The sequence below is a fragment of the Myxocyprinus asiaticus genome, chromosome 22 (genome assembly GCF_019703515.2).
Source record: "Myxocyprinus asiaticus isolate MX2 ecotype Aquarium Trade chromosome 22, UBuf_Myxa_2, whole genome shotgun sequence".
NCBI lineage: Eukaryota > Metazoa > Chordata > Actinopteri > Cypriniformes > Catostomidae > Myxocyprinus > Myxocyprinus asiaticus.
The window spans coordinates 11,783,335-11,804,727 of NC_059365.1; the positions used below are offsets into that span (position 1 = coordinate 11,783,335).

A 21,393-nucleotide genomic window follows, 5' to 3' on the forward strand; every position below is an offset into this window, starting at 1 on the left:
GTGTTTCTGTTTGTTGACTGCTAAAGGCCCTGATATACTTGCGGAGAAGTTGTTCTTCGTTCTTCATTCAGGGGTGAAAAGAAGTTCTAAACAGCTGAGCAATGGTACACTATTCCCGAACATTCAGACACCCGCCACACCGCTGTGGGAGGCATTTAGAAGTACATTTAAATATGAGGACGCTCAGTAAAACCTTACTAATGTGACATTAAAATGTGTTATCAATGACTTTATGCCTCATTCTATGAGTAGAATTTAAATGAGGTTAGTGAAAGAAGTTGTTTTATCCACTCGATGACGATTTAAGCAGGGTTTCTCAACCACTGTGACACACTGTCTGCTGGGTCATGAGATCTTTTCTGTCATGAGTACAAATGACCGATTAGAAGGATAGAACTGTGCATTTGCAATGTTTGGGGCCACAGTGACCTCTGTTGTCAAATCGTGTTAATATATCCAGGTTTGCGTAAATGACCGTAAGTCAGAGGCTGCATTTCTCTGATGTTAATTATTAGCGGTCCAATCAATAATCCACAATGAATTGTTCTTTTCGGACAAGGTCTCTTTATGTAGCTTGCATGTGCTAGCAGCACTACTCAATGATGCAGCATATGACCCTCGAGCCATCTTTTGCTGCCCGCGTCATGATTTCATCATAAAAAATACATTTATCAATAGCCTATCAAATGTGCATGAATTCAATTGAGGTGTTCCTTTATCAGAGGGTTTACGGTAGCCCTCTGAATGGATGAAGCACAGCACAGTTAGAGAGGGAAATAAACTGCAAAAGGATGTAATGAATGAAATAAACATCAAAGAATATTTGAGCACAGCTGTTGTTTAATGAGAGCGCCGGTATTTATGAAATTACTTATTGGTATAATAAATGGGGTAAATGAATAGGTACTTAATTAATCTAGTTATGTTTATTTGCTTATAATATAGTGGCCTAATATCTATAGCCCAATATTTGTAGCCCAAGTAATTTCATAAATACACATTTTCAAACATTAAACACACTATGAAGAATAAAGAAAAAATATATTTATATATACACTGGTGGCCAAAAGTTTGGAATAATGTACAGATTTTGCTGTTTCGGAAGGAAATTGGTACTTTAATTCACCAAAGTGGCATTCAACTGATCACAAAGTATAGTCAGGACATTACTTATGTAAAAAACAGCACCGTCACTTTTTTTTATCAAATCTAGACAGGCCTCATTTCCAGCAGCCATTACTCCAACACCTTATCCTTGAGTAATCATGCTAAATTGCTAATCTGATACTAGAAAATCACTTGCCATTATATCAAACACTGTTGAAAACTATTTGGTTCATTAAATGAAACTTAACATTGTCTTTGTGTTTGTTTTTGAGTTGTCAGATTATGCAATAGACTGGCATGTCTAAAGGTCAATATTAGGTCAAAAATTGCAAAAAAGAAACAGCTTTCTCTAGAAACTCATCAGTCAATCATTGTTTTGAGGAATGAAGGCTATACAGTGCTTGAAATTGTCAAAAAAACTGAAGATTTCATACAACGGTGTACACTACAGTCTTCAAAGTCAAAGGACAACTGGCTCTAACAAGGACAGAAAGAGATGTGGAAGGCCAGATGTACAACTAAACAAGAGGATAAGTACATCAGAGACTCTAGTTTGAGAAATAGATGCCTCACATGTCCTCAGCTGACAGCTTCATTGAATTCTACCCGCTCAACACCAGTTTCATGTACAAAAGTAAAGAAAAGACTCAGGGGTGCAGGCCTTAGGGGAAGAATTGCAACGAAAAAGCCACTATTGAAACAGAAAAACAAAAAGAAAAGGTTAGAGTGGGCAAAGAAACACAGACATTGGACAACAGATTGAGCTTTTGTGGGATCAGCTAGACTGTAAGGTACATGAGAAGTGCCCGACAAGACAGCCACATCAATGGCATGTGCTACAGGAAGTGTGGGGTGAAATTTCACTTGAGTATCTGGACAAACTGACAGCTAGAATGCCAAGGATCTGCAAAGCTGTCATTGCTGCACGTGGAGGATTTTTTAAGAAGTTCTTTTTTTTTTTTTTTTTTTTAAATCAAATTGTAATAGTAATTTTTATAGTGTACATTCTTGATATTTATAATATAATATCATACAAGCCTATATAAAAGCCTAAATTAGGGATTTAACAGTTCAATTTTCACATGGTTTGGTTTAAATTTTTCAAAGAGCCGCTTTCTCCCACATTCATTGCAATAAAGAAAACAGATATGATCAGTTCTGTTGACACTGTCAACTGATAACTCCATGAGTGTTCAACATCACACTCACCTGAGATACTACGTTCCAAAACAAAAGAGATATATCCACTATTAATTCCAAAACTGCTCCATTGAGAAGACATAAAGATTTGTTCACCCTCTTTAGTGTTTTGTGGTTAATAAACGCATATCACTAATTAGCATTTGCGTGAAGGCGTCTCAATGCCGTTATTGCAGGATAAACTTATTTTTTCCTGTTATGACTGTTTTCATGACAAGCAAATATCTCTGTTAAGCTATTCAAATGAGTTTGACAGATTCACGCTGATGAGTGACTCTCAGGTGAGATTGAGAGTGCACATTCTTGATTGACAGACCCACGTTTGCGCACATACTGTTTCTACGAATGCGCCCGCTGACGGACCGCCGCGCTCATTAAACATCAGCTGTGCTCAGATATTCTTTGTTGTTTTTTACATTCGTTCCATCCTTTTGCAGTTTATTTCCCTCTCTAACTGTGCTGTGCTTCAGCCATACCATAAATCCTCTGATAAAGGAACACCTCAATTGAATTCATGCACATTTGATAGGCTATTGAAAAATATATTTTTATGATGAAATCATAATGCGGGATGCAAAAGATGGCTCGAGGGCATCGTTGAGTAGCACTGCTAGAACATGCAAGCTACATAAAGAGACCTTTTCCGAAAAGAACGATTCGTAGCATTTAAGGATTATTGTGATTGGACAGCTAATAATTAACATCAGATAAATGCAGCCTCTTACGGTCGTTTACACAAACCTGTATATATTAAAACGATTCGACAACAGAGGTCCCTGTTGCCCCAAATATTGCAAATGTACAGTTCTATCCTTCTAATTGGTCATTTGTACTCATGACAGAAAAGATCTTGCGACCCAGCAGACAATGATCCATGACCCACTTTTGGGTCATGACCCAGTGGTTGAGAAACCTTGCTGTAGTGCATAATTTCATTATTTATTTATTCACGTATTTACATTGTGATTTAGATGTTACAGATCTTTCCTTGCAGAACTTTTTAGCAATTTTTTTCCTATGCCAGAGGAAGAGCTTGTTTATCTTGCGTGCCTGCAAATAAAGGAAATATTTGAAGTGTTTGAGTAGAGTGCTCTCAGAAAGGTTAGACAGACTTATAAACCCAGCCTCTCTTCACTGGAGCAGCGAGGGCTTTGTCATTTCCATTTCAAAGAGCAACCACGCTGTCATGCAGCTGTAGTCTAAACCAATACCTGTAAATGAAAGCCAGTGTTCACTTTTTATGCCCACAGACGGACAGGATATGCATAATAATAAGCCAAGGCAAACAGCTGGTGGAATGAGTCAGTAAAAACCTATTCATTCAGAAAGCCTTTTAAATATGTATTTGTCTTATTTGTTTATTTATTATTGAGGGAGAACATTTAGCTCTCTAGCATTCATCTGTGCTGCAACAGAATAGTACCACTATGCAGACCAGAGGGGGTTTTGTTTGCTCAGTCATTTGTGATACCCTCTGCTCTTTTCCTTCAGATTTTGACCCCAGCCTTGGCATGATGACTGGCATTGCTCCAATGAACCCCATAATGCCCGGCCTTGGGATTGTGCCCCCGCCAGTTTCACAAGACATGCCCATCGTGAAGGAAATCATCCACTGCAAGAGCTGCACTCTCTTTCCACCCAACCCCAGTGAGTCTCTCTCTCAATTTTCAATTTTCAAGCACTTTATTAGCATGTTTGTGTTTACATACAGTATTGCCAAAGCATTAATACACAAAACAGATGATGACAAGACAAAAATAATAATAAAACTGTAACAAATAACAATAAAAATAGAATTAAAATTGTGGCAGGTAATTGATAAGAAAACATTTTTTAAAAACTATAATAGCAATATACACTATACAATATAAAATAAAATAAGCATTTAAAAAGACATTATGAACAAATAATATTGTGACCGAAGTACATTAAGGCAGTGATTGGTTTCTGAGGGTGTGCAGCTCTAAAATGAATTTTGCTGCAACTGATGCATGAATGTCCTCTCCCAGTAACACCTGCATTTGATCTGTTTCTGCTGAACTGGAAAACTGTGGCATGAGGTTTCAGAGTTTGTTAAAGTATTTCTATCTCACCTCTATAAATTTCTCACAGTGAAGGAGATCATATCTGATCTGTTACTCTCTCTCTCTCTCTCTCTCTCTCTCTCTCTCTCTCTCTCTCTCTCTCTCTCTCTCTCTCTCTCTCATAAACACACACACACAAACACACTCACTTGCTGTCTCTATATTTTCCCCAGTCTTGTTCGTGAATACATTATATCTACTCCATTTACCTTGTATGCAATGATAAGCATTATTTTTAACCCTCATGCATTTTAAATAATATTATTGACTTCAGCAATCTGATCCGAAATGCTGACCAGTTGAAAAGACAGGCAGAAATTACTGACATAGCTGAGATGATACAGCCAATAGAAACTGTCTATGCACTCCTGTGGAGTCAGGATAGATGTCATATTTAATTTGATGCATGTGGAAATAAAGCTGTCAGCAAGATGCTGCTCAATGATAAAAATAAATAAATAATAAAAAACATTAATCTAGTTCATGTTTAGACAGAACAACAATTAAAAATAGCACATACAGACTCAAAAATGCATTCGTGTGAATGGCCCATTTTAAGGTGTAGTGTGTAATTTCTGTTTTCAAACAGGTTTACCACACACTTCCACATCTGCAATTGGTCAACAAACAGATCATCCCACCCCAAACTTATGTCATTGGTTAAGCCATTGTTGCTATGTTGGGCTGGTCAAGATGCTCAAACAACCTTTTGATAGTTTTAAGGTAAATCCGCCTCCAACTGGCTTACTTAAAGTTGTCTTTGCATATTATTCGGGGATTAGAGAAAGTATTTTAACATCAAAAAGATTACACACTTCACCTGTAAGGTCAAACGTCTAATTTTCAAAACCTATGTTTTTCAGAGGCTTTTTTGTCCACTGGAATATTCAACTGTTTCATCACATTTAATAGACATCTATCCCTCACAGCTTCGTTTTCATTCGCATCAGATTAAATATTAAAAATTGCATCTACCCGCACTGAGTTCTATGGACTGACTATTAAAATTCTAAAAAGATTATGAGCTCCGTGGCGTAGCAGGGCATGTCACCTTGATAAGATGGGGTTATCATTTTAAAAGCCAGCTGCCACTCAAAGCTTCAAACTGACAGAGGTGCTGTGTTTTTATTTGAGATAGGAGCTGTCATTCATTCTTTCATGTTTACCCTTATATCCCTCTCATTCCACCAGCTGAATGAGCTCATCTGAATTCAGATCCTGTCATAGTGAGAGAGGTCAGGAAGAAGAATGAAACAGGAGGGGACTGTCGGGGGGGAATGAGGTGAAACTCTGCCTGTAATTGAACAGTTGACCTATAAGGATGCTGAGGTATTCTGGCATGTAAAATATGCCACACTGCAAGAGGAGGGTCAGAGGAGACAATGATTACCTGAGAGAGTTAGTGTCCTTCAAACAGCTGAGCTTCCTGCCTGCTTATCACGCACCACGTGCACATCTGTAATCATAGGCTAGCTGCTCTCGTAATGGTACGTTCAGCTCACCTGCACAGTGTTCCAACCCACCTGCCTACATGAGAGTGACAGACTGACACACCTGCTCTGGACAGTGCTTAAACAAATGATGTTAGACATTGATTGATACCAGAGCAGGAAGTACGAGTGAAGCGTACAAAACGTGACACGACAACCATGACACTCAGCTAGCATCAAGTCGATGTTATTATTGTAAATGAAAAGTGTCATGAAAATAACAACTACCAGTGAAAATATTAATATTATATTAAGTAAAAGGAAATAAAAATGTAAGTTTACAAATATAATGTGCACTACAATATGAAAACTAAACAGAATTACAGAAAAAACAACTGCAAAACCATAAAACACTATAATAACCCTGACTTAAGTTCACATTAATTGTAATAAGCCAACTAGTTTTTATTAGTGTGCATCATGATCACACAGGAAGTCGGCATGTTGTTTCCGAGATTTCCGGTACCCTAGGATCGGCCACATTATGCCGACTCACCAACAAGCACCATCTCCTATCAGACATTTTTTCATCGGCTACAGCATGTTTACCTTCCTCACTGTGCGAAAGAAAGCGTGTTGCACTAGCAGCTTGGGACACCCGTGTTCGCATCCCGCATTGAAACCTGGAAGTAATCGCATTCACATAATCAGTGATGAGCAAAATTCGGAGGTTGCATTTTTCCCTCTAACATCATATTTTTAATCCATTGTACAAAAGACCCAGATATTCTCGGATGTGAGGGAAAATTCTGACCAATCAGGACACTATGTTACCGCAGCTTCACGTGTCTGAAATGGAAATGGAACATCAGCTTCGATGTTGGAGTGAAAGTTTACAGTTCACCAGTTTCACGCTAGTCTTGTCTAGTTAAGTTTAGGTTTGGGGTTTGGGTTGGGTGGTACAGTTTATAAATAGGCATTCCTCTTCACTGTATTACATCCTGTAGAGCTGAAAATAACTCTCTTCACAACTTGTTTTTGGCGCACATCCATGGACATTACACATGGAAAATGGAGCTCAAATGTGCCCATATGGCTAACAACACTTACCGCTTTGGCCACTGGGGGCAGTGTTTCGCATTTCAGTAAGCACCAATCGATTTTAGCTAAAGAAAAGTCAACCTACTGTTTCCGATTTCACCGTGAGATCAGTCTGTAGTTTGTCGTATTGTGAGTTTGCCAGAAGCTTGAGTGTTGTCTTTGTTATAAAAAACTAATTCAATATTGCAAAGCTATGTGAATATTTTCCAAGAGAACTCTTTTGTGCATATGTTATCTTTGAAGGCCAATTTAATTTTCAGCTTCACAAAGATTTCCCTCTAGCTTGAAAAAAAAAAATTTGTGAGAAAATTCGATTGTAAAAGAATGGGATTTTCTTTAGGAATGCGACCTTGTCATTATTCACTGAGATCGATAACTGATAACAGAGGCAACTTGCTGTATATTGATCTTAAAATCCCAGCTAAACTACATGAAATGGACAGTCCATAAGCACGAGATGTCACAGTAAAACCTGGTCATTCTTTCCATACTTTCTGAGTTCAGTCCCGTGAAGGGTGATTATGCCAAGCTTCTGGAGGAGAAAGAGAGGAAGAGGGATGTAGAACAAAGGCCTACTTGTTTCTGGGTCTTAATGGGGGGAGATTGGGGCATCAGATTGCATGGCAATGCAGAGCTGGATGCAGTGAATGCTGTCTGATGAGATTTGGACATATCCATAAACATGACAGTCTCTTCTCATCTCACCTGGATAGAACAGGCTATCATGCACATATTGCGCATCGTAGCGAGTTGCCTTTCTACGCACCAGTCCGTGCAGAAGTGGATTTAATAGCTGGTGACAGCTGTGCTCTCCTGACTACGGCATACAGTAATGCAGAGCAATCATTCATGGTTACTCTCACCTCAGTTGCCAGAAAAAAATTATGAAAGTCCTTTTCCCAAGGGGCTGCTATGGCTAATGCCATTTAACATAAAATTTTACAAACTAAAGCCTCTCTGCATCACCACCTGCTCACTTATTTGCTGAAATCCTTCCATTTTGTCCTTTAATGTCTCTTCTGTGTTCTCTTTAATCCTAACCTGTTTTCATTTCCTGTATGCACTTCCTTTACCCTCTTTGCTAAAGTTGTCCACCCTTTTCTCTCTGTCTTTTCTCATGCCCTTCAAAGTAAAATATGAATGCAGATATCAGCATTTAAACCATATGTCATTTATCAGTGCATATTAAATGGCAGCACTGCTTTGATTGGTGCTGTAAAACAAATGGGCTTATTGCTGTCATCCTCATCACTTATTATTTTTTTAATTAGATTTCACAGATGGGGATATTTGAAACGTCCTTGTTTAATTCAACTCATAGAACCTCTGCCTCAAAGGATCACCAGAAAGCCAAACTTAAATCTTTCTTCGCCAGACACTCTAATAAGGATATAGTAAACAGACAGTCCCTCCTGCAGTTATGCACATTTTTACATTTTGTATTGTGTCAGCCTCACTGGGTTACTTGTAGAATGAAGTGGACCCAAAACATATTCGGCAACCTAAGCAACACTTGTCTGGATGTCATTGCATTAGATAAAAAAATCATCAAACCATGTTACATCTACAAACAAAGAATCCCAATGTGATTATTAGCAGATGTACTGTATGAAGTCAGTTCCACATTAAGTGTCTGAATACTTTTTTGTTTTAATTTCATTAGTATTTCTATTGTTTTATCATTTAAAACCTAACAAGCTTTTTATGTGAAATGTTTTGCTTGTAAAAAAATGTGTCACTGCCATTAATTTGTTTAAATAAAGTCCAATTGGTTCGATATTTTGTAATCTAAAGCAATGACTTCCATAAATGTTAAAGTGTGCCTGAAGTGTCAGAATACTTTTTTGACACTACTGTAACTGCATAACTGTCAAGTAACAATTGGTACTGTCGTTTTTTATTGTCGACTGATAAGGGTCTTTTAGTGCCTACTGCTGATGATTTAATTTGTGTGATTTACTGTGTGATTTAATTTAAGAAAAACAGATATACAAAAAAATGCTGAGATTAAATTGGTTTACACAAGAGACCAAGCACTCAAAATCCATTTAAAAATATTTGGGAAAAATGCTATCTGTTGACCAGTGTTGGGTTAGTTGTGTTAGTTACTCGAAGTAATTCATTAGAAATGACTAATTATTATTCTAATAGTGTAATCAAATTACTGACTTTACTGATTACTAAATTGGAAAAGTAATGACATTACTAATTACTTAAAAGCATTTATTTTTTGCTAAATTAATTCAAAATACAGTAACATCTATATTTCCTCATTTATTGTCTCATTAGGGGGCGTACCAAGATGTACATATTAATATAATTATATTCTTTTTATTTTTTTATTTTTATTTATTCATATAGACAACAAAGAAAAGAAAAGCATATATATACAGAATCAACATTTAACCCCCACTATCCCAATCCCCAATCCCACCCTGACCCTCAACAACATCCCTGTGGTCACGCATGATTATAGACACACACACACAATAAATAAATAAATAAATAAATAAATATATATATATAATAATAATAATAATCACAGTGATTTAAAACTAAACTTCTCTCTCCACTGCCCCTCCCCAAGAGCCCTCCAAAAACACCAAATAGCTGCCCCATTACCCATAAAATGAATCCCAACTCCCCAGCCTTCTACATGACTCTTCCCTGAAAGCCGCCACCCTCCCCATCTCTGTGCACCATTCTTGAAATGAGGGCGCTCCAGCCGACTTCCATCCCCTTAAAATAATGTGTCTGCCGATTATGACACTGGTTAGAACAAAACATTTTATGTGTTTATCACCTATATTGATGACTGCCCCATCTTCTAAAATACTTCTGGAGTTAAATTAAATTTGAGTGCCCAATAAATCACACATAACATTTTTAATCTTCAACCAAAATTCTTGATAATTTGCAGTTGTGTTCAAAAGTTTGCATACCCTGGCAGAAATTTAGAAATTTTGGCATTGATTTTGAAAATATGACTGATCATGCAAAAATCTTTTATTTAAGGATAGTGATCATATTTATTATCAATATTAATAAATTTATTTATTATCACATAGATGTTTGGCTCCTTTTTAAATCATAATGATAACAGAAATCACCCAAATGGCCCTGATCAAAAATTACATACCCTTGAATGTTTGGCCGTGTTACAGACACACAAGGTGACACATACAGGTTTAAATGGCAATTAAAGGTTAATTTCCCACACCTGTGGCTTTTTAAATTCCAATTAGTGTCTGTGTATAAATAGTCAATGAGTTTGTTAGCTCTCACGTGGATGCACTGAGCAGGCTAGATATTGAGCCATGGGGAGCAGAAAAGAACTGTCAAAAGACCTGCGTAACAAGGTAATGGAACTTTATAAAGATGGAAAAGGATATAAAAAGATATCCAAAGCTTTGAAAATGCCAGTCAGTACTGTTCAATCACTTATTAAGAAGTGGAAAATTCAGGGATCTCTTGATACCAAGCCAAGGTCAGGTAGACCAAGAAAGATTTCAGCCACATCTGCCAGAAGAATTGTTCAGGATACAAAGAAAAACCCACAGGTAACCTCAGGAGAAATATAGGCTGCTCTGGAAAAAGATGGTGTGGTTGTTTCAAGGAGCACAATACGACGATACTTGAACAAAAATGAGCTGCATGGTCGAGTTGCCAGAAAGAAGCCTTTACTGCGCCTATGCCACAAAAAAGCCCTGTTACAATATGCCCAACAACACCTTGACACGCCTCACAGCTTCTGGCACACTGTAATTTGGAGTGACGAGACCAAAATAGAGCTTTATGGTCACAACCTTAAGCGCTGTGTTTGGAAAGGGGTGAACAAGGCCTATAGTGAAAAGAATACCATCCCCATTGTGAAGCATGGTGGTGGCTCACTGATGTTTTGGGGGTGTGTGAGCTCTAAAGGCACGGGGAATCTTGTGAAAATTGATGGCAATATGAATGCAGCATGTTGTCAGAAAATACTGGCAGACAATTTGCATTCTTCTGCATGAAAGCTGCGCATGGGACGCTCTTGGACTTTCCAGCACGACAGTGACCCTAAGCACAAGGCCAAGTTGACCCTCCAGTGGTTACAGCAGAAAAAGGTGAAGGTTCTGGAGTGGCCATCACAGTCTCCTGACCTTAATATCATCGAGCCACTCTGGGGAGATCTCAAACGTGCAGTTCATGCAAGAGGACCAAAGACTTTGCATGACCTGGAAGCATTTTGCCAAGACGAATGGGCAGCTATACCACCTGCAAGAATTTGGGGCTTCAGACAACTATTACAAAAGACTGCACGCTGTCATTGATGCTAAAGGGGGCAATACACAGTATTAAGAACTAAGGGTATGCAGACTTTTGAACAGGGGTAATTTCCTTTTTTTCTTTGTTGCCATGTTTTGTTTTATGATTGTGCCATTCTGTTATAACCTACAGTTGAATTTGAATCCCACAAGAAATAAAAGAAATGTGTTTTGCCTGCTCACTCATGTTTTCTTTAAAAATGGTACATATATTACCAATTCTCCAAGGGTATGCAAACTTTTGAGCACAACTGTATGTTTTAAATGTATTCTACATTAAAATGTTATTTTAGAAATATGTGTAATCCAAGTAAAGTAATTAATACTAATGAACTTAATTGGAAGTCAGTAACTGTAATCTGATTAAAATAATTTGAAATGTAATGCACTACACACTACTTTTTGTACAAAAAATAATTAAATGACAGTAATTAGTTAATTAATTATTACTTTGTTGACAAGACTTCCTCTGAAGGAGGAGTTAATACTTTTATTGACCAAGCGAGCACGGTTATCATACAATGACGATCTCAAAATCGCCAAATACTATTCTATTGCTAGTTATTTTAAACCAAAAGCTCCATTGTAACATAACAGTTATTTGGGCAGGTTAAAAAAAACTGGAGCTTTTTCTTATTAATGGTAGCTTGTAATAGTGTGTGAAAGGCTGTAGGATCTGCTCCACAATGTAACTCACCCCAGAAAAGGCACTCACAGCAGCGGGGCTGAGCCTGTCCTGCCCAGGATCTCTGTCCTGCTGCGGAGCTACTTTACCAGCAACTCCAGCCCTGCTTCACACCTTCCCAAACCATCAGTCTTATTCTGCAGCTCTACACAGCCTCAGCTTTACTTTACTCCATCACTGCATCACCACTGGCGCCACATTCCAGTCTGCTGAGGTTAATAAATGGCCATCGACTGACTTTCACTCCCTGCCATTTGAAAAGCCTGCCTTTCTGAAAGACAGAACAGAAGTTCTCAGAAGAGGATGAGAGAGAGAGAGAGAGAGAGAGACCAAGCATAGCTAATATAATCTATTTTCTTTCAAGAGCCTGGAAACCCACCGATTGCATGAAAGGATAGTAGTGATCCAGTGTCCATTTTACAGATATACCTGGCACTATCAGGCCTGTGTGCCTGTGACTGACCTTTATATCCGGCGAAGCTCTCTTCTCCCAAGAATTGCGGGAGCCTTGTCACTGTGCTTCTACGTCTGGAAGCCAAAGTTTGCCCAGAGCTCTGCCATTCTGGCTTGTTTCGTCACCTCAACCCACATATCACCCACACCTGTCTATGCCATACCCGTCTGTGCCTGCTGAGGCCTTTAACCTCAGTGATACTCACTGCTACTTAAAAGACATATTGGCTATGTCTCAAAACCAAGCAAGCTGCCTACCAAACAGCATTTTTGGGCATCAAAAGCAATTTGGATCATTCAAATCAAACCTAGACAGCATTTTTGGGCATCATTGACATGTTCAAATTTTAATTTTGAACCTAGACAGCATTGTTGGACATCACTGACATGTTTAAATCTTAAAATCATTTGTGGACATTATAGGCATGTTTGAATGTTTGAATCAAACCTAGTCCTCATTTTTGAGCATTGTATGCACTTTCAATCATTCAAATTGAACCTAGACAGCATTTTTGATCATCATAGGCATGTTTGAATGCTCACATCAAAACTATACAGCATTTTTGGACATCATAGTCATGTTCATATCTCACCTAGGCATCATTTTTTGGACATTGTGTGTTTCAATACTGGAATTGAGCCTGGACAGCATTTTTGGGTTTCATGGGTTGTTTAGGTAGACCGCTCACTATCCGACTTTGAAACATTTTATGATGCCCAAATATGTCTCAGTGGTTAAATATACACTCACTGAGCACTTTATTAGAAACACCTTTACACTTACTTATTCATGTGATTATCTAATCAGCCATTCATGTGGCAGTGATTTTGACCATGGCATGATTGTTGGTGCCAGATGGGCTGGTTTGAGTATTTCTGTAACTGCCGATCTCCAGGATTTTCATACACAGCAGTCTCTAGAGTTTACTCAGAATTGTGCCAAAAACAAAAACCATCCAGTGAGCGACAGTTCTGCGGACAGAAATGCCTTGTTGATGAGAGAGGTCAACGGAGAATGGCCAGACTGGTTTGAGCTGGCAGATAGGCTACGGTAACTCAGATAACCTCTCTGTACAATTGTAGTGAGCAGAATAGCATCTCAGAATGCATAACACGTCGAACCTTGAGGTGGATGGGCTACAACGGCAGAAGACCACATTGGGCACTTTATTAGGACCATAGTGTTCCTAATAAAGTTCTCAGTGAGTGTAAATGCTTGAAGCTATCTATGATGCCTAAACATCGAAATCAAATGTTTGAATATACCTAAAATATGATGCCCATAAACACTCAAATGTTTAAATGTGGTAGGCAGTTTTCAAGGTTTTGAGGCACAGCCATTGTATAGACATTGTCAAGAATACTACATTACCATCTCAGGTTTTTAGTTGCAAAGTTTTAAAATGAATAACCTATATTAAAGGTGCACTAAGTTCTTGTTCATGTCATCTTAGACTTACACTGACACCTAGTGGCCTGGATGCAGCATCATTCAATCACAGTAGTTTTCAGTTACTGATGCCAGTGTAAAAAAATGCACAATTCACAGTCAGCCATGATTACTTTAATCAATGAATGAAAGTATCAAATAACAGGACGGTTACTGAGATTAAGTGAGTAGTATTCAGCTGGTCATGTGAATTTAACAGCCCCCCATGTGAGGACCCTCTCCATGTAGAATAAAACAGCTTTTATAAGGTTACTGATATAACTGGACTCTTCATTTTAATGTGGGTTGTCATGATTTCCTACATATATTGCAAAATTACTATTCACATCTTTAGGAGTTAAACTTTTTTAATGAGGAAAAAAATTACTTAGTGCACCTTTAAATAAAAAAGGAGAGGTAAAGATACTGATCTTATAGTGGTCTCTGTAGAGGGAAAAACCTGTTTAAGATGCTTGTGATCACTCAGGTTTCCCACAGGGACACTATTCTTCTTTCCTCTTTCAAGGGGGACAGTACACAGCAGGTAGATGGCTTTCGAGCGAAGTGAAGACTGACTTTTGAGAAGACAGTTCATCCTATCTGAGGTCTCACTCCTGACATCCCACTTGAGCAAACAAAAGGCATAGGACTCTTTTCTTGTACCAGCACACATACACACACACACTGATCACAGCCAATCTTCTTGTGAGCTGTTGAGACTTGTGGAAATCTATGACTGAAATATGTCAGACTTGCACATAGCAACATGCTTGTTAGGATTACTGGTTTGCAATTTTACTGTATCTGGCTACTCACGTCTCAGTGGGACTGATGAAGGTTGTTTTTGATGATACATTATGCACATATGTCTGTCTTCAGTAACAGAAAGTCAGCGCTGGGTGTTTTCCTCAGTTCTTCTACATCACATACGTTCCCACACCCACGTTCCTATCAACTTCTTTCCGTGGTACGGTTGTCATCTACACCGTGTATGTGTACTTATGGAGGAAGAGCGAGAGATACACCAGCGGCTGTCTTCATTTTAGCTGATTAGCGTTAAGCTTGTTGACGACTGTCTCCCGGTTGAGTGCTCGCAGTGCTGGAGGTATGCAGTGCCCCCCTGCATTTATGTCCCAGACCCTCCAGTATCATCTTAACTCACTCTTCAAAGAAACTGCTTAGATGGTACAGGATATTCAGCCACAGAGCCATGTGATGATCATTGGTTTGTGAAATAATAGGCCTTGATTTCATCGCTGTTCGGCTTCCAATTTGAGACAATTTAGTTTCTGGAGAAACTCTCTAAACCTGTCATAAACAATCCATATCAGATCTGAGACAGTGTTGTGTGCAGTTTCACATCGTTATCTTGGAGTGACAATAGAAACAAATCAGCCACCGTCTTTGTCATGAAACTCATGAAATGATATACTTTGTCTAACTTCCTCCCCACACTGTGAACATGAAAACAAAAAGTGGGAGTATTTGATTTAGAAACGTTCAGAGGTATCAAGCTCTTTCTTGTGCAGCTTCTAAAGTGAAAATCAAATCTTTTTATTACTGGCTCACAGAAGAAACTTTCAAGAGACTACTAATGTCAAACCAAAATGTTTAATTTGCATTTGACAAGGTAAACATGTGCTCACATGGGCCAGAAACCAGTATTTTCATTACAGCTCTTTGTAGAAAGTGATGGAAAGTAAAGACAAAACTACTTGTCCCAGAGAGAACCTCAATGATTGTGGTTAACTAGAAGCCTCAGTGTCAGCTCCTGATGCCTGCTCCCATTCAATACTCTTAATGGGAAAAACAACCCATTTTTTGGGGTCTGTATCCGGCATTCAGTGTAGTGTTTCACACATTATTGGGATTCTGGGGATATTGGATACATTTTGTTGCATTAGTGCAAGTATTTCTACCTGTTAAAGGAATAGTTCACTGAAAAATTAATAAATACTCACTCATATGCTGTTGTATTTTCTGAGCAACACGAAAGGAGAAATATTTGGAAGAATGATTGAACTCTTGTCTGCCATACAACAAGAGTTCATTGTGACCACAGCTTTTAAGCCCTGTGCAAATTGCGATCATCACATATTTTGGTGGCATTTCTGAATTTTCTAATTTCTTTAATGAATGTGGTGCTAAAACAACTCTGACAATGCATACAAATAAATTACACTATCAGTGGGCACAATACATTATTAATTAATTCCCCTTTGAGTGTTTATGCAGACTTTGTGAGTTACAGTAGTTGGGTAATGATCAGACAGACAAGTTATTTTTATGCTTGATTAACATTTGCATAGACTGTACAAAAAACGAAATATCACACCTTGTAATTCAAAGCCCGTGACTGACATCTGAATTTTCTTGGTCCAGATGGTCAGATGCTTTGCCTACAGTGTTGCATTAAAGCTAAACATGTATATATCCTCTAATGTCATGACAGACAATGACAAAGTATGGCTTATTATATTCTTTTCCCCTGACAGGAACTGACATAAACGCTCATCATGAGCCCCTACAATAATCAGTAGTTAGTGTTATGTGGGTGATGATGGATGGTGTGTGTTGTGGTGCAGCTGTGGAGTCCATAGAAGTTAAACCCCAGCGTTTTAGATTGGAATTGGATAATGAATCAATTTAATGCCAAGGTCATGAGAAAATCAGTAATTGATTTAGTATGTTTCATCTTTTTCATACGTGGCATTCAAAGTCGATAATGAGCAAAAGACTTAATGTGGTTGAAGGCAGTGAGAAAGAAAATTATCAATGAAACTGGTAGATTAATCTTTTTGTGTGCCTCTTTCTTCAAAGACCTGCCTCCCCCTGCCACCAGAGAGAGACCCCCTGGCTGTAAGACTGTGTTTGTGGGCGGTTTGCCAGAAAACGCCACAGAGCAGCTCATTGTGGAGGTGTTTGAACAGTGTGGAAGCATCATCGCCATTCGCAAGAGCAAGAAAAACTTTTGTCACATCCGATTCGCTGAGGAGCACACAGTGGATAAGGCCCTCTTCCTGTCAGGTACATACAGTATTTACAGCAACGCCAACCGTTCTTTTACTGTGGCAGCTCCTTTTATTTGTTTATAATATTTGTTTGTGTTACTATTTTTAAAGTTTTCAGGACTAAACAATAAAGATTATTCTGATTTTACTTGCACTGCAAAGAATTTCTCTGGTCCAAATACACACACACACACACACACAAGAACTATTTTTAGCAACATAATTGGACTGTATATGTCAGGAAAAAAAATCATTTTTAATTTATCTTTTTAAGTTTTTTTTTTTTTTTTTTTACAAAAAAGATACAGTATTTTAGATTATATTAGATGTAATATTAAAATATTTGAATTTCTAATAATGGCTGGAAATTAAACCGTATTTAATTCAACTCATAAACACACGTTTGCTGTAAAATGATTGCATACGGTACAAAACTTTACTGATTTGTTTATAATTCAATCCATTTTAAAGCTAGCATAGCTAAAGTTACATTGGTGACATATTTAACCCTCCTATTCTGTTCAAGTAGGGCTGGTTTACCGTTTGCGGTCATTTTTGACCAGAAACATTACATGTCTTACTTCTTTTTTAAAGAAAAAAACAATAAAATTAAGCAATTATTTTGGGATTTTATGTTATTTAGATATACATTTTTCAGTTTCACTATTCATTTGCATATTCAAATAAGCAAATTTATTATCAAATGTATTAACTCTACAGTGAAAACTTAGTTGAAACATAAAGAAAATATGAGAATTTCTCATGTATTGGGGGCAGATTGCTTGTCATCTGGTGATAAAAATAAGATGACTTGAAAATCATGTTATAACAATAATAGCCAGTAGATGGCTGCAGCGTTCTATGCAGCCACCTTCTGTTTAGCCATTTTAAATTTTATCACAATTTATGCATTTATATATATATTTAGACATTATTACTGTGTGAATGTGTGTGTGTGTGTGTGTGTGTGTGTGTGTGTATGTGTGTATGTGAGTATGTGTGTGAGTATGTGCGCTGCATTGTGGGTGTGTCATAGTCTCAACCCCCTCATTTGTACGTGTGTATTCTGCATTGTGGCTGATTTGTATAGATTTTATTTGACAAAATAAAAAAAAATGCTTTGTGTTTGTGTCATCAGTGTCTGTTTGTGTGTGGGGGGTGGGGGGGGGGTGGGGGGCAGGTTTAAGTGGTTTACGAGGACTTTTTTTAGGTTACAAACTGGTAACTACAAGGGTATTATGCTATAAATGTGGTTTATGAGGATATTTCTAGTGTCCCCATAATTTAAAACACTTAAAAAACATACTAAACGATGTTTTATTAAAAATGTAAAAATGCAGAAAGATTTTTGTGAGGGTTAGGTTTAGGGGTAGGGTTAGGGGATAGAATCTATAGTTCGTACATTATAAAAAGCATAAGGTCTATGGAGAGTCCTAATAATGATTGCTGCACCAACGTACGTGTGTGTGTGTGTGTGTGTGTGTGTGTGTGTGTGTGTGTGTGTGTGCGCATGTTTTGCCATGAGCATGTTGTATAGTCTCACCCCTTAATTTCTGTGTGTGTTTGTTCTGTATTTTGGCTGATTTATAGATTGTATTTGACAAAAACAAAATGCTCTGTTTTTTAGTCTTTCCAATTCATTTCCCATGGTCGGTCAATTTTGATTTTTTTTACGACCACGTAAAATGAGCATAAGATGTACTGTAGTGACAACACAACAGTGGACAAATTGGGCAAATGACAATTCCAAGCCTTTGGGTCACCCTTATTTTTGAGCCCTGATATTTATTTATTTCATTTATGTATGTACTGTATTCAACTGTGAATCATTTTTAATTAACAACAGCTATGAAATTTGTACTTCATAGATTTGTTGATTACTCACCTAACCTTTCACATCATCATAAACAAGAGAAGAAAAAACAGTAAATAATGCCTTGCGCTCCAGTCCCTCTCCATGTGATTTAGAATAATTTCACTTAACCTTTTATCTCACGGAAATGAGGGTCATGTGCCCACATGTTCTCTCTTGACTTGAATGATTGATGCAAAATTAACTAAAGGGGCAGGGCTTCCACACATCACTCAGGGAAGCGCTAACAACTGTCACTGGCCATCGAGAGCCCGTGACAAAAGAGGTCAATGAGAAGACAAGTGCTGACGCCTAGTAATAAATTTATGCCTTTGAACACTGAATATCAATCACGGACAGGCCAGGAAACCACCTCGACTGCAGTCACACCAGTGGTCCGCTTCTCTTATCTCGGCTTCCCAGTGACAAGTCTCCAGTCACATCTTAAATCAGCCTTTCTATGCAAATACAAGGACTTACATTGCGGCCACAGAAAGCAAATTTATAAGTGCCGGCCGCTCCAATAATATCCTTTCCATTATTTATACTTCAATGGGTGTTGCTCTCTCAGTGGAAAGGGGGCAAGATTGGAACAGAGTCCCATATATTATGTGGCCTTATGAAGGAGCTCAGCAGGCCTTTCCATAAATAATTGTGCTTATTTCTAATGTGAACACATTGTGTAAAATATTTAAAAGTGCCTGGGGGCCATAAAGCAGAGATGGTGGAAGTAAACCGTGATGCTCTCTCTCCCTCATTTCTGTTGACACGGCCATCTGGGGATATACACTGTGCTTAAAAACTCTCTTCAGAGCTCACTCTTATGTACTCATCATACTGTTCATCATTCACCAGAGTCTCTTACAGGTACTGTTTGGCCATTTGTCAAGATACTTTTCTGTTCAATTCTCTTTTTTTATGCTAAAATTTAAACCCTGATTCAGTAAAATTACTTTGTTTTTCATTTGTATCACACACCTAGATTATTCCCATGCATCATGGAATTTCTGTGCTTGTTAGATTTTAATGTCTCATCTTTCAAATGTCTGTGCAACATTTTGCTAAACATTTTAGACATGTAAACAAGTAGGCATGGGTTTGCTCTAATCTGACAAAAAACACAGTTTAGGAGTACAAAACATATCAGAGTGTGTGTGTCACTTTGTAACGTCACTTTATGAATCAGTATTGTGGGAATGCGGGGTTTTTCTCATAACATTCTCATGGTTTAGTGAATGTTTAACATTCTGTTTTTCTGGTGCTCTCATTCCTTTCCTTTCCTATGCTGTCTTTTCCTGTCTTTTCCTTTTCCTTTCCTTTCCTGGCATTTCCTGTCCTGTCTTTTCCTTTCATTTCCCTTTCCTTGCTTTACTTTTTCCTTTCCCCTTTCCTTTTCTTGTTCTCTTTCCCTTTTCCTAACTGTCCTTGCCTTTTCCTTTTAATTTCATTTTCCCTTTTCAATTCCCTTTCCATCCTTTCCTCTTCTCTTCTCTAGGTTATAGAATCAGGCTGGGATCAAGTACAGATAAGAAGGACACAGGCCGGCTGCATGTAGATTTTGCTCAGGCCAGAGATGACCTGTACGAGTGGGAGTGCAGACAGCGCATGCTAGCCCGGGAAGAAAGGCACCGCCGGAGGGTAGAGGAAGACCGCCTACGACCCCCATCACCACCCCTCATCGTCCATTACTCTGAGCATGAATGCAGCCAGCTAGGAGAGAAACTCAAAGGTGGGACACATGCCACGTTATACACTCTGTTTTAGTGGTCTTTTTGTTGTTTATCCTGTCACAAAAATTCTTCCTGATGCATGTGAAGAGGCTGGTACAGTCAGTGTGTCTATTGGCTGGCTGTGTCTAAATGCTATTTGTCTCTTTGATTTGAATTTGATGTTCCATGCTGTTTAATGGAAACCATCTGTTTAGCGACTGCATCTTGATTCTCTGTCTGGGGAGAGAGAGTGCAATAGGGAGAAGTTTTTTTTTAGTTTAAATCAGTTGAAATTAGCCTTGTTTCCTTTCCATATGTAACAGTTTATAGGCAGTGTGATTTTAGTTCAGCTCACTCTGCAGTGGTTACAGATCAATTGCTTCTTATGAACAAGAAAAAAGATATTTCAATAATAAGATAAAGAAGATATTTCACAAGTGTATTGGGGACATGTTGTGCTATTTGCTGTATAGAATTGCTGTAAATCTCAACCTTCATATCTGAAATGTCCTTCATATTGGGATTTTCTTGAGCTAATTTAGCCCTTTCTATAAAGGTCGTTTAAAGCGTCATATAAAGGGTAATTTAATTGGAAAACTGGATTTTCCTTGCTCTTTCCTTGTTTGTTTTTGTATACTATCTAGACATACTCTAACATTCACAACTCCATGCTCTCTCCCCAGCCCATTTCATGATGGTTTTGACATCACAACAATTACCACATTAATATATGACTGCCCATGTCAACAAACCACCTTTTATCATGTAGTCAATTTGGCAGTGTTGTTACTAATTTCACATGCAAAAAGGTTGGTTGATGATAACTGAGGTCATTTGCATAACGCGGCAAGAAAAAGTATGTTAACCCTTTAGAATTACCTGCATTTATGTATAAATTTGTCTTAAAATCTAGTTTGATCTTCATCTAAGTTACAATAATGAACAAACACAACCTGTTTTTAACTATTAACACACAAATTATTTTATTGTTCCTGTACATATTGAATACATCATTTAAACATTCACAG

At 38.0% G+C, this 21,393-nt stretch overlaps 1 protein-coding gene across 2 annotated transcripts in view; it reads left to right on the forward strand.

Moving 5' to 3' along the window:
• Positions 1-21,393, forward strand: part of enox2 (ecto-NOX disulfide-thiol exchanger 2) — a 276,169-nt gene that overhangs the window by 207,738 nt on the left and 47,038 nt on the right. For both annotated transcript variants that reach the window (XM_051650180.1, XM_051650181.1), the window contains 3 exons: positions 3,799-3,954; positions 16,614-16,820; positions 20,152-20,385. In XM_051650180.1, coding sequence (XP_051506140.1) covers positions 3,799-3,954; positions 16,614-16,820; positions 20,152-20,385 — 597 coding nt within the window. The remainder of the gene's footprint in view (positions 1-3,798; positions 3,955-16,613; positions 16,821-20,151; positions 20,386-21,393) is intronic.